General features: G+C 36.1%; 1 protein-coding gene across 1 annotated transcript in view; it reads left to right on the top strand.

The window, feature by feature from the left end:
* Positions 1 to 840: 840 nt before the first annotated feature.
* LOC111516322 (cytochrome P450 4C1) overlaps positions 841 to 17331 on the top strand; it is a 32351-nt gene continuing 15860 nt past the window's right edge. Inside the window, exons 1-5 of the mRNA XM_074174197.1 lie at positions 841 to 1164; positions 3184 to 3293; positions 5049 to 5139; positions 10812 to 10997; positions 15670 to 16043. Coding sequence (XP_074030298.1) covers positions 999 to 1164; positions 3184 to 3293; positions 5049 to 5139; positions 10812 to 10997; positions 15670 to 16043 — 927 coding nt within the window. The 5' untranslated portion in view covers positions 841 to 998. The remainder of the gene's footprint in view (positions 1165 to 3183; positions 3294 to 5048; positions 5140 to 10811; positions 10998 to 15669; positions 16044 to 17331) is intronic.

The following is a 17331-nucleotide window of genomic DNA, read 5'->3' as shown; positions in this document are numbered from 1 at the left end:
TTGTGAAGCCGCCATCTTGTTTTTCCCCTGGAAAAACTCCATAATGCATTGTCATCGAATTTAGGTCAAATTAGGTTGCGAATGGAGTATCATAATTTGGAATACGGAAGAGTTTTTTCCAAAAGAAGACGCCAAAATCGAAAGTTAAGTAGCTAAAATTGACATGGCTGAATTCCTTATGAGATTACCTTTTCAACGATGTGTCACACTTACTACTTTCCCTATTCAAATTGTTTGGGTGATAGTCACCGAGGGGTGGGGGAAGAGGTTATGAAAGGAAGATGTCCCCCTTGAATTACAAATCGACGTATTTTTGCATTTTTTTCAGAACACATGTGTTTTGAAGATATTCGATCAATTTCGTTTTCGGTGCTCCACCCTGCATTGAAACATACTTTTTGTGTTTCAATATTCAAATACATCCGAATTTTATTCAATGGTATCTCTTTTTCGCATTGTTCACCATCGCTATTGGAATCACTTAACTGGAAAAAGTCTGCGTTGTTATTACACTCTTTATTACTATTAGTTGTTATCCAAGGACGCCACATTTTAAACAGATAACAAGAATTTTAGGTAATTAAAACTACACCAAAATCGAATTTCAACACTCAAATCACACAGCATACAAAGTCGTAGGTTCAAATGAATGGCAAGCGTGAGGTGGTTTGTTATATCTGACCTTGTTATAATTGACCTTGATTGTTGAACATAATATTCGTATCACAAACACATTGAAAAGAAACTTTGGATTCAACTTTTATTCTGAAATTTTAACAAAACGTTCTTCATTGACATCAAAGTTTCGTGTTTACGGTGAGCAGTCAGTACGTCGATAACGATAAACAAGAATCCTACTATTCCTAATAAATTATTCAATCGACACTCCGAATCAGAAACTCACAACAACCTTGAAGATAATTTCAAATGATTATCATATCTGTTTCGATAGAGTTCAGGAATACTTGCTCTCAATCAGTTGAATCTTGCTAGCCAAAATGTTGTTAGCAGTATGTTTTGCGTTAGTTGTAGGATTTATAGGCATATTATACATTGTGAATTATATTGTGGAGTTCAGCAGGTTCTTGAGACTCATGAGAAAGTTGCCAGGACCGAAACCACTTCCTGTATTCGGAAATCTTTTTGAATTAGTGTGTCACAAGGGTAAGTAACATATATGCATTAATGGAAAATATGGCAGTTCAAACGAATGTCATCATATCAGTTTTAAAGGTAGTTTCAATGGAGTAACCACAAAGGTTGAAGATAACACCAGATTATTTGTAAATGAAATCGAGCTCAATTTATTGAAATAATTTGATGAATGATTGAGATACCATTTTTGAGAAAATAAAGGGTGTTTCTGTGGGAAGGGTAGATTAAGTAATCTGTTCTTTTGACACTTTATACATCGTCAGTTTTTGGTTTGTAGAAGATTGAAAGTCCTGAACAGAAAAGCTGAAAATACCCATCCTTCACAAAAACTATTCGAGAAATATTAAACTTTCTTTCTGGTTCTTTCTCACTTGAGTAACAGCACCAAAAGAATGACCTGACCAACATTATTGAATGTAATACTCCTGAAGCGAGTAAGAATTTCCCCCAAACAATTTTTTTCATGCATTTACGTCACAAATAAATGGGATTCACGATTTGCTGCGCATACATTTTTGTTAATTCAATTCAAAATTCAAAGTCCACAAAAAAGTTATCTTTTTCGAAATATCCAACAATCCTTACTGTGAAGTTTTCTAACGAGTCAAAACTCACTTAATTGAATAAAATCCGCAAAACTACTCTAGCAAAAAGTGTCGAAGAAAAAGTTCGATAAATCAAATCAAATCACTTTATTTATTTAAGACAACATACAGTCGTATAAGAAAGAGTAATGTTTACAACCGCATGGTAGTACGATCGGGATTTAAATGAAGAAATATACAAAAGTAACATAACAGTACATTAAGGATTATATAACACTATGAAGACATGTTCACATATACATACATATACATAATACACAGAATATTGACTTAATAAAAATACAGATTCACATTAAATAAAAATTCAAGTCAAAAGTATTCATACATTTCTCAACCAGGTATTCTTTGAGTTTTTTTTTAAGTACGTTCATGTTTTAAGCTTTTAATGGAGGAAGGTTAGTTGTTGAAAATCTTTGCGCCGATTCGAGCTGGAGCTTTATAGGAAATATTGCGTTTAGAGAGTGGTAATCGTAAAACATCCTTACGACGTGTGTTGTATTCATGGAAATCGTTATTTATGAGAAGAAAATCCCTATTTTTGAACACAAAAATACAGACTTCAAATACGTAGAGGCCTGTACAGGTCAGAATTTCAAATCTTTTGAAGATTTCTCGACAAGAATAGTCTTTTTACACTCCAGCAATACAACTAATTATTTTTTTCTGTGATACGAGGACGTTATTCGACAGTGTAGAGTCTCCCCATAGGCAAATACCATACCTCAATCGACTTTCCCCTTGTGCATAGTATAAGTTTATTAATTGTTGCTGTGTCAAAACAACTTTGAGATTTCTGAACATATAGTGGAGAGATGAAAGTTTGGAAATCAGGACCTTACAATGTTCTTTCCAATCTAAATGTGAGTCAACGAATAGTCCTAAGAATTTACAGCTGTTATTTATAGGCAGAGGTGTGTTATTTAAAATTATATCTACATCTACCAATTCCCTCTGATGACTATGGAATTTTACAACGTTAGTTTTGTCTGCATTGAAATAAAGTGTGATTTGATTAAACCAAGAAGTTAGTTGGCATAGAGCAGTTTCACAGATTTCTTTTAGTTCTATTTGATTTTTGTTGGAAATCAGTAGAGAAGTATCGTCTGCATAAATAGTAATCTCAATATCCGGAAAGGAATTTGAGATTTTATTCAAGTACAAAATAAAAAGAACTGGGCCCAAAATAGATCCTTGTGGACCACCTATATTAATATCGATATTGGCAGATGTAAAATTACGAATTATATTATTAAAAAAAATATATTTTCAATGAAACCAGATATAAGTAAAGAAATTGAATAAATTTTACGTTTTTATTGTATATCTCAAAGACGTTTCAAATAATTATCTTCAAACGATATAACTCATCCTTTCTGCACTGGATAAACATGTATTACGATTTAATATTCGTTCATTGTTTCAGAATTACTCTTGGGAAAGATAAGACAGTGGAGTAGGAATTATGCCCCGATGTATGTTTTGTCTGCTTTTTGTTTCCCCGCTATAAACATTTCTGGACCAGAGGAATTTGAGGTGATATTATTTTTGTATCTCACTATGAAAAAATAGTTCAATTCATTTTTTAATGTTAAAGTGAATTCTGTAATATGCATTATTATTGAACAGTTGCTGCTTATATTGACACATTCGTTTTACAAACTTGTTTTAAAAGCAATATATATATATATATATATATATATATATATATATATATATATATATATATATATATATATGCTGAACTGGTTTTTCCGGGTATTTGATCCGTGTATGTGATATTATCTCTAATTTCACTCTAATTGGTGAAATTAGTTAGTTATTAAACGAATGTAACTTACAACAAAATTTATTAAACGGTCAAAAATACTAAGTGCGCATATAAGCAAAACTAAAAAAAAATATGGCTCTTCTTTGGCACCCGAAAAAAAATAATAATACAAAAAAAAATTGGAATCAGTACAAAGTATGGCCTCCACGCTGGTTTATTACGGCCCTACATCTATCGTGCATCGACAAAATGAGATTGTCAATGTCTTGTTGAGGTACATTTGCCCATTCAGCGATTAAAAGCTCTCTCAATTGAAACGTTGTGTGAATATTCCCCATCTGCGGAGTAATTCTTCGTTGAAGCATGTCCCACATATGCTCGATGGGATTCAGGTCCGGTGATTGTGCTGGCCATGGCAATACATGCCGCCGATCATGATTCCGCCCCATAGCATTACTGTACCACCTCTGTATGTGTGGACTTCCTGGACGTGTCTCAAACGTTCATTATTTCCAGGTCGTCTCCACAGACTTACTCGACGAGAATCTGGATGAAATCCAAATCTGGATTCGTCTGTAAACAAAACTGTGGCCCAATCATTTGGATCTCAGTTTTGATGTTCTTGACACCACTCTAATCTTCTACCGCGATTGCCTCTCGACATAGGTGGACATCTAAGTGGCCTTCTGTTGTGGAGATCTGCTTCATGCAGTCGATTTCTGACAGTATCACGACCAATGGTTACCTGGTGCGTCTGCTGCAACACGTTAACCAACTCAGGTGCTGTGATTGTCGGTTGTCTTCTTGCGGTTAAGACCAAAAATCGGTCTTGAACTGCAGTTGTCCTCGTCCTCGCCCTGGATGTTGTTCGGCTGGACTGCCAGTTTCATGGAAACGCCGCCACAATCGACTGGTAACACTTTGGGATACCCCCAAACGATGAGCTACATCATTTTGTCGTATGCCACCTTGAAGAAACCCTACAGCTCTATTCATCTCAGCCAATGGTAAGTGATGGCATTCCATGTTGAAGCACAATATTTCCAGTTTAATTGCTGAGCAAGAACTGCATAGAATGTACAAACTCGACACTTTCAGATTATTCATTTTACCCGAAAACCTACAGTTTGTAAAACACTTAATGAATAAGTACCATTCTGATCATTACCATATTGATTTCAATTTGAAAGCCACCGGTAGACAGCTGTTTTAGCCTATTGGGCATCGTCAGAACCGGGCAGAATATATGCGTTCACGATTGAAGAGAACACGATCCGAGTTGATACTTTCGACATACCAACTGCACAGTAGAAAAGCTGCTTCGTGCATGCAAAAGTGTATTGAAATTGAAGGCAGATATCTTGAAATACAATAAAAACAGCTGGTTTCAAAAACATTTTTTCTACTCTTACAAACTTATAAAATAATATGCGTGTTTTCAAATTCTGAATAATGATTGGATGGAAAGCCTTTCGTGAATATAGATCTAGCCAGTTCTTGATTCTTGAAAACTGTTTCAGATTATAGCATCCACTCCAAAAAATATAAAAAAATCCTTCGTATATGAGTTTGTAAGGCGGTGGTTGGGAGACAGTCTCTTAATAACAACAGGTAAGTATTTCTACTACTCTTTCATGTAATTGCTTGGATTGATACCTTTTTATAGGTTCCTAAATTATTTTTCATTATTCTCATTTTTCATTTATTCATGAACTTCAGATTTGGATATCGTCAACTCAATTCTCTGCAAATTCGCTAATATGTTTCATCTGTTTTTCAATATTAATGAAATTAACTCCGTCGGAATGATTACAAAGGTGGTTTGAAAAGTTTCCGTGAAGACGTAAATAAAAGCTAGTGAATGTTCATCTGTTGACTGTTACTCACCAAAGTTTGAGCTACTTAGCAGGCGCAATTGTTATGTAACAGTCGTTTGAGTGAGTTGATTTGAGTGTTTATATGAAAATGGACAAAATTTAGTATCGAGCTTTCAATGAATATTTGTTTTTGATAGGCAATACGCCTATGCGAATCAAAGGTGCGTTGTATTCTGTCAATGGGGACTCTGCACCATCATTTAGCACAGTGAGCAGCTGAATCTAAAGGTAGTCGTAAGAGCTTGGCCTGGAGAGCCTATTGCGAGGCAGTCGAAGACTTCCCACTAGCTTCTACGCTACAGAAGGCACTCTCAAATGACCACCATAAAAGTATCGGCATCCTGACGAGGGAAAATGGTGACAAAGCCGCCAACCTTCAGGAGAGTGCCGAGATTCTTATGGAAACTCACTTCTCAGGTTTTGTCTTTCCTGGAACGACGAACTGGAAGGATGTACCAACAACACCCTCACAATAGGACTGGCAATATGCTAGTACAGTAATTGATGAGGACAAAATAAGATGTGCTATATTGGGATTTTCCCCCTTCAAGTCACCAGGACCTGACGGTATAAGACCAGCCCTACTTCAGCGGAGACTGGACACCTTATGCCGCACCTAGTTGGAATATTCAGAGCCCCTCTAGCTCTGAGGTATACTACCAGTAAGTGGAGAGAAGTAAGAGTAGTAGGATGGACTACACCCTACCAAAAGCATTCCGACCAATTAGTCTCACATCGTTTTTCTTAAAAACCATGGAGAGGCTATGTGAGCGGTACATAAGAGATGAAGTACTTATTCACAACTCACCCCATCCAAATCAGCATGCATATACTTCGGGATGGTCTACTGATTCGACCCTTCACCATATGGTTGGCAGAATCGAGAGATCATTGGACAACAAAGAATCCACCCTGGGTATATTCATATATATCGAGGGAGCGTTTGATAAAACAACCTTTCCAACAATTACCCAGCAACTACACTCCAGGAATGTACCCCTGGTAGTAGGAGAATGAATAATCCATATGATCTCTAGAAGAGCAATAAGTATTAATGTAGAAGACATCAGAGAGAAAGGATACCCTACTCCAGTAGGATACCCTACTCCAGAACATAGTTCTGGATACCCTAATCAATCACCTTAACAAAAATGGATTCTACACAATTGCATACGCAGATGACAAAGTTATCTTGCAGACCGGCATATTTGTAAACACACTGTGCGATAGAGCGCAGGATGGGCTCAAATTGATAGAAACATGGTGTAAGGAACGCTCACTGTCGATCAATCCCAAGAAGACTGACATGGTCCTTTTCACCACGAAAAGAAGTTTAACGGGCTTATAACCTCACGAAATCTTCAAAAGCAAACTAAACTTCTGTGAAGAGGTGAAATACCTTGGTACTATCCTCGACAAGAAGCTAACGCGAAAGTCTCATCTACAGAGTAGAGCAAAAAGAGCATACGTGGCTTATGAGCAATGTCGGAGGACAGTGGGACGCGCATGGGGTATTTCACCCCGTGTGGTCACCTGAATCTACACTGCAATAATAAGACCTATGTTAACGCATGGAGCCATTGCATGGGGACCGAAAGTTCTACAAGCAACGGCCATCCAAATATTATATCAAATACAGCGACTGGCTTGTTTAAACATCGCAGGAGCCATGAGAACAACACCAACCGCGGCAATGGAATTACTCACGGGTCTGACCCCTCTGGATCTGTACGTTAAGGAGGTTGCGTTAATGGGCATGGTACAATTGCGCATGGCTGGTGTAAATCTCGAAGTAGAAATGGGTCAATTGAGGCTGGGCCTATGGCGGGAAACTCCTACTGCGCAGCCTCTGCTGCAGGCAACAAGTGAGGCAATTGAACCCAGGTTTGTGTTTAATAAACCCTACAAAATACAAATTGAGCAGAACACAGAGTCAGATGCTACAAATGCAATATGGATTTATACAAACGGCTCAAAATCCAAAGGAGGCTCAGGATGTGGAGTGTACTCCAGATCACTACGCCTAAGGATTGAGTGGGGAATGTGAAGAAAAACCAGCGTGGTCCAAACAGAACTGACTGGTATCTCAATCGCCATAAAAGAAATAATCAGGAAAGGAATTTCTGGCAAAAACATAACAATCTGCACTGATAGCAGACAAGCCATATTAGCCTTGAACAGACCACAGGGCTAGTACTAGAGTGCCACCTAGATTTAGCCAAAGCCTCGGTAGATAATAACATTATCCTGAGGTGGGTTGAAGGGCACGACTGGAATAAAGGTAATCGCATTGCCGACTCTTGGGCTAAGGAAGCGGCTGGACTAAGAATTTTAGGACCCAGTGGCACCTACGGCCTGATAACTTCGACAATTGCGGAACTAGCCAAACGTCATTCCTATGTTCAATCCGAAAGAGATGGGATGAAATTAAAGGATGCAATCTTGCCAGGATCAACCTGTTCGACCCTGGAAAGCTGGCGTCAAAGAAATATCTGGCGACGAACAGGAAAAATCTACGCATAACAGTAGGATTTCTAACTGGCCACTGCCACCTGAGGAAACACCTCCATATTATGGCGCTAGTGGACACACCTCTATGCAAGATGTATGAACAGGAGGATAAAACTGTCAGACATGTCCTATGCGAGTGCCCAGAGTTTTCGTCAATAAGAGAGCGTGTTCGGCGAGATTTGGCCTACACCTGCCGATATAAAAGTGATGTTTCCCAGTGACCTGTCCACCTTCCTGGAAAGGACAGGATGGACGATGACCTAGGAGGACAACTCCTCGGGAGGATGTACAATGGGTCACATGTGGCCTGCCTAAGTGCTGTGGGCCTACACTCACCGTCCCTACTCTACAGATACAGATTTGTCTGGACTAGCCGAGAGGAAATTTCTTCCTCGTTTGAACAGTAACATTTGACGAAAAAAGTCGATATTGTCTTGTCACGACTTCTCTCAACTTCTCTTGACGAACGAGACTCAAAATTAGCAGTAACATGTGAGCATAGTAATTATGGTTATGTGTTTTCACAGATGTACGCTATGTGGAAGCGGTCGGCGAAATTAATACTTTATTTGAAGATTTAATCTGTGGTGGTTATACATTTCATTTATCGGCACTAGACAGGATATTTTTGTTGATTTGTCGTATTGTTGTTTATTTCAAACAAGAATGAGATTCAATTTTCCTTTGTAGAACATGAGCGAAAAAAAAACAACGAAAAGTTGAAGAATGCAGCAATTTATTTGCTGTTCATGCAGTTTGCTGTTACGATAAACAACGTAACACGCATCTCGGAATCATTTTTGTTTGTTTGGTGGAATTCGAGTTTGTTGTTTTCGAAAATAAAACAAGTTTGTTGTTTCTGTTTCTAAAATCGAAACCTGTCGCAAGCGAGTATATTTGGTGGAAACCTGTCTTACCATTTTATACCACAATGATGAAGTCACCAGGTAGATAGGTTTCTGTATCTGCAGAGTAGGGAGGGTGAGTGCCCACAGGACTTAGGCCACATGTGACCCATTGTACATCCTCCCGAGTAGTTGTCCTCCTAGGTCATCGTCCATTCTGTCCTTTCCAGGAAGGTGGACAGGTCACTTGGAGATATCTCCTTTATATCGGCAGGTGTAGACCAAGACTCGCCGAACACGCTCTCTTATTGACGAAAACTCTGGGCACTCGCATAGGACATGCCTGACAGTATCATCTTCCTGTTCACACATCCTGTATAGAGGTGTGTTCACTAGCTCCACATTATGGAGATGTTTCCTAAGTTGACAGCGACCAGTCAAAAATCCTACTGTTAAGCATAGATTTTTCCTGGTCATCGCCAGATATTTCTTCGGCGCCAGCTTCCCAGGGTCGCCCAGGGTGATCCTGGAAAGACTGCACCCTTTGATTCCATCCCATCTCTTTAGGGATTGAGCATGGGTGTAACAATTGGCTAGTTCCGCAATTGGCCAAGTCATCAGGCCGTAGGTGCCACTGGGTCCTAAAATTCCTAGTCCAGCCGGTTCCTTGGCTGAAGAGTCAGCAACGCTGACCCACCTCAGGATAATGTTATCATCTACCGAGGATTTAGCTAAATCTTGGTGCAGGTAGATAGGTACTCAGTAATATTATCATCACGAGGCTTTGGTTGCATTTTCAACCTGTTATCTCTGAAAATGCTTCACTCGAAAGTTGCATTAGATTCATTTGCTTATCTTTTATACGACTTGTTCACTGATTGTAAATAACTTTGAATATCATTATTCTAGTATAGATAACATTTATCTAAAACTCGCTACAATGTAACTTTCCTCTCGAATTCTATTATCTTCTTTATTAACAGCGGGACTATCTTGTTTTGCTTCGTCTTCAAAAAGGTGACCCAATCTCTCGTCTTGTCACGATTTTTCAAGGGAAAATTTTCTTGACTTGCTGGCAATATTACTAGACGATAATAATTAAATCGTAAGAAAATTGTTTTTCATGGTTCTGTCGCAAAAAAAAAGTTTATTTTATTTTATTTTTTACGTTATAAATAAAAAACGAATATGAAAACGTTTAAGAGCGTCAGCTCTTTAAAAAAACATGTGTGCCCGACAGAAGTGATAACTTGAACTTGAATTAAAACCCCGAAAATAAAAAACTCTCATATCATCTATGTCATCCCATGTAATGATTGTGATGAATAATACATAGACATTACCTCACAATTATTATGAAATAGACTAAATGGACATAAATACATGAAAAATTCAAGTACGTATCTAAACAAACATATCATTCAAGAAAATCACAAACTGGGGTTTTGAAAACACTAAATTAGCCGTCGAGCCCAATACAAAGAAAAAAGCAATAAAAGAAATGAACTATAATAAAAAAAATACATTATTATAACAGAATTTAGTCATTTCCAACACAACTAAAATCAACCCTCATTTCCCCCAAGTAGCCAACAAACAAAGCAATTCAAACAGAGCGACAAGGAAGTTAGTTACATGAAACAATTAATGATCCTGCGCAGTCATCCTGCCTCATCCAAATACAGTTTCAAGATTCCACCTGAACAACGCTAACGCCATCAACAATTGAAAAGAAACACCAATAGAACTAATTCATAAAATGAGAAAAATTTACCATGTCATTTTTATTTTATAATCGCTTTTGAAAGAGAGGAGGGAGAAGCGTCTGTCCGACGAGAGAGGAAGAGCCTGCCTGTCACTGCCGTATGCGTGAGAGAAAAGAAGCCAGACAGACTGTCGCCGGTACGCGTTACGTAACGAAGCGGTTCACCCTCCCACAAGAAGTTATCACTTCAAAAAAATCGTTTTTATCAAATGTTATAAATCGAACAAAGATTATTAAATTGGATTTTTTTTAAGTGTATTTTTGGTTTCATTGAAACTATTTCAGGATCGAAATGGCACACTCGTCGAAAAATTCTTACACCAGCTTTCCATTTCAACATACTTCAACAATTTCTTGGGGTATTCCATAGCGAAACTGATAGATTGGTTGAAACTCTCAAGAAAGAAGTCGATAAACCTTTCACTGATGTAGTACCTATCATGTCGCAGTTTACACTATATACAATTGCAGGTATGTACATGAAGAATCAATCATTTCAAATATTAAGTACAGGTTGAGGAAGGTAAAAATCAAATACAGCATTCTCAAATGCATAAGAAAAGCCAAATATCTTCAAATTGAATAAACAAAACATACATAAATGAAATGAAAATTAATAAATTTCTTGGTTATGTGTAATAAATTTAATGATATCAAATGGGTTGATACTGCAATATTTTCTGTTAACTGTGAACATTTCTGTTTGTGAACAACGAAAGCTGCATTTTTTGCTACAATTGCAATACCAAAATGACCATTCTCATCGTTTTTACGATCTTTTATACTCATTCCGATTGCTACTTTACTTTCCATCTCAATCAACGGACTCCTTGAAATAGAATAGAGTACTGTTTCCCGAACTTTTTTGCCTGGGGACTCACCTTCATTGTGAATTTTTTTCGCGACTCACATATTACATAATATTAAGTACAATTAGTATTATTAACAATATTTTTATTATTATCATGAAAATTCACTATTGAAGAATACAACTCTAATAGAAAATGGTAAAAATAATATAATTGAAGATAAAATACAGTACGAAAAAAGACTTTCAATTTAGAATCCTAAAACTGAACTAATATAAAAAAGGAAAAAATGAGACTTATGTAATTAATGTCATTTGTGGAGCTGTTGCTTACGATTCTATATCTATATTCATTTTTCAAATATACTAAAGTGGAGAATGCCCTCTCACACAAATATGTGATTGAAAACCCCATCAGCTATTTTAAGGCAATGTTCGAAAGAACTGAATACTCTCCCCTAGTCTTTATCCAAAATGGGAAAACCAATTCAAAAGTATTCAAGTGTTTTAATCTGTTTCCGCGAACCACCCAAAATGCTCCCGCGAACCACTAGTAGGTCGCGACCCATAATTTGGGAACCTCTGGAATAGAGGGAGATCCAAATAAATAGAAAATCTTCATCAAAATTGATTATACTGTCAATGCTACTCTTGGTTCTTGCTTCTATTGAATAAAAGTTCAACATTTGCGAAAAATGCACAATAAAAAAAAGACTGTGTGTGTACTTGTGTATGCACGCAAGAAGTTATACTTCTTTGGCGTAAATATTTCTGAAAAATTTATTCTTCGCGTTATTCTACGTTTATAGAAAAAACTACACTCATAGTAGAAAAAATAGTGTACAAGTGAGAAATATGCCATTTTCTCACGCATCGTACATTGTACTTTTTCTACGGTTGCGTTGTTTTCAAGTACTGAAAATAAAAATACATATATATTAATACTTGCATGTCATTAACTCATTTTTATATTTTATTTGAAATAGTAATTAACAGTTATATCTTCCATGTCATCAATTTTTAATTTTCGAAGTTCATCACAACCGCATTCCCCTGTAAGGACAATACCTAAAGCAGCCTGAAATCAAAACCAAACATTAATTTTTCGATAACAATTTAAAAATTTTCAATTCACAATTCAATTTTTCTGTTTTGGAGCATATTTTTCAGATTTGCGTTTTGAAAATGCACGTAGTTTTTTACGTATTTTGATATATCAACACAGTTTTCAATAATTAAGGTACTTCTCAGCATCGAGTAATGAGACCATAATGTTGATGAATTCAATCTTCTTAACAACTTTAACAAGATATTTTCAGAACAAAAATTTACCTTGGCTTTCATTTTCCAGTCCATAAAGTTTCTGTGAGTAATTTTATATTTTTCTCTTGTTGTGCTTGGTAGAAAATTATTGCAAACATCTATTGCTTTCTGAACAATTTCTAGAGGTGTATTTTCCAACTCCAAATCTTCGTATTACATTATATTCAATATTAAATGAATCTGAGCTGTTTATACTATAACAATCAACAATAATATACTATTATTACATTGAAAGTTTTATTATAACACTTTATTTAAACTGTTTCTCCCTGTGATTTATTTGACTAGTCATTTGAGTTTATTCATGCATTCCAAATATTTAATAAACCTTATTTTGAAACTATCATGTTGTACTGTGTATAGGAAAACCTAATGATAAATTTTATTACTTAAAATTATAAGATTACTTTAAGACACATTTAGTTCAATTTAATATTTGGAATAATTTAATTTTTCGGGACTTTAATAATTATTATTTGTATTCAGTAATAATTTATTAATTTATTTGTACCCTCATTACATATGAAATGATAATGTGAACATTTATTTTAGTTTATGATGAAAATAAATAATACATACCGTCAACTAACCTCGAATTCTACAAACGTATTCGAAGTAATATGTAAAAACCAATTTTATCACTTATAATCATAGCAAATTATCTTTGTATTAATAAATATACAACTTTATTTGACCCAAAATCTCGAAAACAATTTTTGGGTCCCTTTAAATACATTTTATGAATTTTAAGATAACGATAAAAATAAAATAAATACAACAATAAAAATTAATTGGCGCTCCGGGGCGACTTCATTGATTGTCAATAAATATCAGTCACCACGATATATTATTTGAGAAAAATATATATCTATGAATATTTATTTATATATTTTTTATTCGGACTGATACAAAACACGTGTTGTAGGTTCAAAAACACTTGAATAAATATTGTGAATACTAGGAATCACGCAAACATACGTGATAACTCTGTTGATTATTTTTCTTGGAAAACTAAAATGTTGACTAGCTAACTTCAGGGACTTCCCTTCCCATCGCGACAGGGAATGGTTGTGCCGATAACGACCGTCCTCAAAGTTGGCCGTGGATGTCGTGGAGTCCAAAAGTGAGTTGTTTTTCAAAAAATAAAATCAAGTGAAAGAAATTTTGAGAGCACTGGCGACAGTAAATAGGCTTTATGTCGACGGATTCGACGAGGTCGTCAAGATGTGTTATTTGTGAACATAATATTGAAAGGAATGGTGGCCCCCTAGTAGAAAATGAAGTGTTTTTATAAAAGAAAAAGTGAATGAGAAACCTTAGGGTGGCAGCATAGCCTCGAGCAAGACAACTGCACCCCCGGGCGGAGCTTCTGTTCACTATGGACAGGGAGAGTCTGGCCAAATGCACTCGACGCAGAAGCAACGGCCATATAAATTAAAGAAGAAGAAGAAGCTAACTTCAGGGTGTCGGTTTTTCGTGACGGTGTGTGCGTACATCGTAAGGAATTACTCTCATCATTTTTCCCAAACGAGTCAGAAGAAGTATAACTTCAGAAATATAATCATATTGCAAGTGCTATTTATTTTTCATAACTTCCAATTTGGCATATGGTATCAAGAATTGTTTCTCTGTTTGACTCAGCCGGTAATTGTAGGTAACAGTGAGTCCTCTTTGATGTCAAAACCTAGTTCTCTAGAAATTTTCATTTTACATAATGTTGAAAACCACTCTATGTTTCTGAGTTAACATTATTTGGTGTTGAAGGCACGGTATGTTACGGTGTCAACAGCATCGGGTGTTATGTCACTAGTCTCGTGTTCTAAGTAGACTTCGCGGGAGACACCTAGGAAAAACATCATTGGTATTCACAGTTTCGTCAGCCGTACTCGAATTTGAAAAAGTTTCGCCTGAAAAGTATCTGGTAGAAGTTTGGTTTCAACCGACATCAATGAGTAGTGGGTCCAAAGGAGTGAATAGATGAACAGTTCGACGAGTGGAGAATATATCTATATTCATTCGTTTTGACAGATTTATTAAGTAATCCACAACCAACGTAAACACCTGGATGGCCAAATTTATGGACTTCTGGCAGAATCTTCCAGTATTGACTCACACTAAGGCGTTTATTTACCCTTAAAAGCTTGATACCAGTTGTTGGACTACAGTAGGGGTGACTACAATGTCTAACAGTCCTTCTTACAGGCACTGTCATTTGAATCATCATATGCAGAGACTTGGACTGTCGGAAGACAGTGTATGTCGCCTCTGTTTGAAAAATGATGAAACAGCAGAGCACATACTTTGTGTCTGCCCCGCTGGGGACTGAATCATGTTTTTAGATTTCGGCAGAGCCATACTCTTACTGACCTGACCTGAAAGACCATACAAACTAATCAGCTTCATTAAAAAGCTGGGTTTATTTGGTCGAGTGTGAAAAGGAATGAGCCACGATAAACCCTTGCGGGTTTCGGTGGAGGGTCAAATAGACCCACTCACTTTAGACCTAACTTAACAACCGACGTAAAATTTATGACATAAAAACGTGTCTCCTAATTACCTGGTCTCATTCGTGCGCAATATACAGTAAATTACAAAAATATTGTAGTCCCTTTTCAAATCTCATTGAAAAATTATTATTGACCTTTCATAGATAGATACTACAGTTCTTCAAAGATTTTCTTATCTTTAGTCATTTTATCATTTAATCTCAAGAAAACCACTCATATGAGTGTGTTTACCTCATTAATTATGATAATAATTTTGATTATAATCAAATTTAAATATTATTTTTGTGATTTTTTCCAAGACAAGCATATGCCTTCGCGATTTCAATATTTATTCATCACATTCATTTTTATTGACATAATCTGTACTCTTGTTTGCTTATAAATTAATTAACAATTATTATTATTTCTTAAAATAAATGCGACTTATGACTGGTACATGAATACACTTTATATTTCAGTTTGAATCTACAGAAATTATACTAAATAAAGTTTATCTTCATTTCAGAGACAGCCATGGGAGTAAAACTAAATATTGAAAATGAGGAAGACAGAATCTATGTTGAGGCCATACATGAACTTGGTCCAATGGTTTTTTATAGGTTAGCCAGACCCTGGCTCTATTCGTATCCAATCTATTATTACGCTACCCCGAGAGGTTATAGAGAACGAAAACTAATCGAAAAGCTACACAAATTCACGGAGAATATCATCAAAGAAAAATTTGAGAAGTTCGAAACATTTGAGAACACACAAGGCGATGACAACTTTCCGCAGAAGAAAAAGCTGGCATTGTTAGATTTGTTGCTCAACGCTAAAATGATCGACGGAGTCATTGATGATGAAGGGATAAAGGATGAAGTTAATACTTTTATGTTCGAGGTATTATTTTTGAAAAACGATAGAAAATATTTCTCACGAAAAAAACATCAATTTTCAAGTACTTCTCAATATAATTGAATGAAAAAATTGTTGTTCCTCTAGGAGTAACTAATAATAATATACAGGGTGATTCAAAAGTACTTTGACAAACTTCAGGAGGTGATTCCTCACAATATTCTAATATGAATTGTCCAAATCAATAAATGTCCGGAAACGCTTCGTTTCCAAGATACAGGATGTTGAATTTTTATTTTTATTTTCGTTTTTTTCAAATAACTTTTGAAATACTGAACCTAATTAAACGAAACTTGGTAATAGGAGGTTTATGAGGTGTCGAATTTCGAACCTGATGTTCTTATTGCTCTTACTCGTAGGGGGCGCCACCTACACGTCTTTTTCTTTTTTAAAGATTCATAACTTTTTGGGCGTACTTCTAGTACATTTTTCAATAAAAAAATCGATTCCTCTATCATATCTACGTAAATAAGCTACCCTTGTTACTAGTCGCTGTAAGCAACCGTTTTCTAATTATTTGGACTTGAAAACTTCAAGTCGATTATTTGATAATCGATGCATGTTGAAGTTATTACGAATATTTTGCATTTTTCACAAGAATGTTTTGGAAATAAATTTAACGTTTGTGAGTAGTTTTGGTAATTACATATTTTGTGACAGACGTTTTGTTGAAGTTTCCGTAAGAATGCTTTGGAAATGAATTTGACGTTTTACTCGTTTGAAGAGGTCATTACTGTTGGGTACGTTCCTTCATGACATCCTCAAGCGAAATAGTTATTTTTGTATCAAGGGTGCATAATCAGTATTTGTTTCAATAAAATTTGCAAGAAATGTCAACATTTTATTTCAGGAAATTTTGAATACGTAGAATAAACTAAAATAAACGAAACTAAATTGTATTCAAATAAATTGTTGGAAGTGTCCACCTTCAGCGAAGATACAGTCAGTACAGGCGTCTACTATTCGGTTCCTTAGATCATCCTCGTTCACTACTGGAGTCTTATAAACTAGTGACTTCAAATGCCCCCAAAAATAAAAATCTATCGGATTTAGATCTGGAGACCTTGGGGCCCACGCCTGGTTAGGTTCTTCTACGCCCCTACCGATCCATCGATTTGGATAGACTGTGTTGAGAAATTCCCTGGCTACAACGCTAAAATGGGCCGGAGTCCCATCATGCATTAACCACATGCGGATACGAATTTCTAATGGTACATTCTGAAGTAGTCCCGGCAATTCATTTTCTAAAAAGTGTCTGTAAGTTGCGCCATTC

Source organism: Leptinotarsa decemlineata, unplaced genomic scaffold, assembly GCF_025532065.1.
Source record: "Leptinotarsa decemlineata unplaced genomic scaffold, Ldec_3_MD MMD2_tig00000505_RagTag_RagTag, whole genome shotgun sequence".
In the NCBI taxonomy this organism is placed as follows: domain Eukaryota; kingdom Metazoa; phylum Arthropoda; class Insecta; order Coleoptera; family Chrysomelidae; genus Leptinotarsa; species Leptinotarsa decemlineata.
This window is presented reverse-complemented; position numbering and strand designations above follow the sequence as displayed.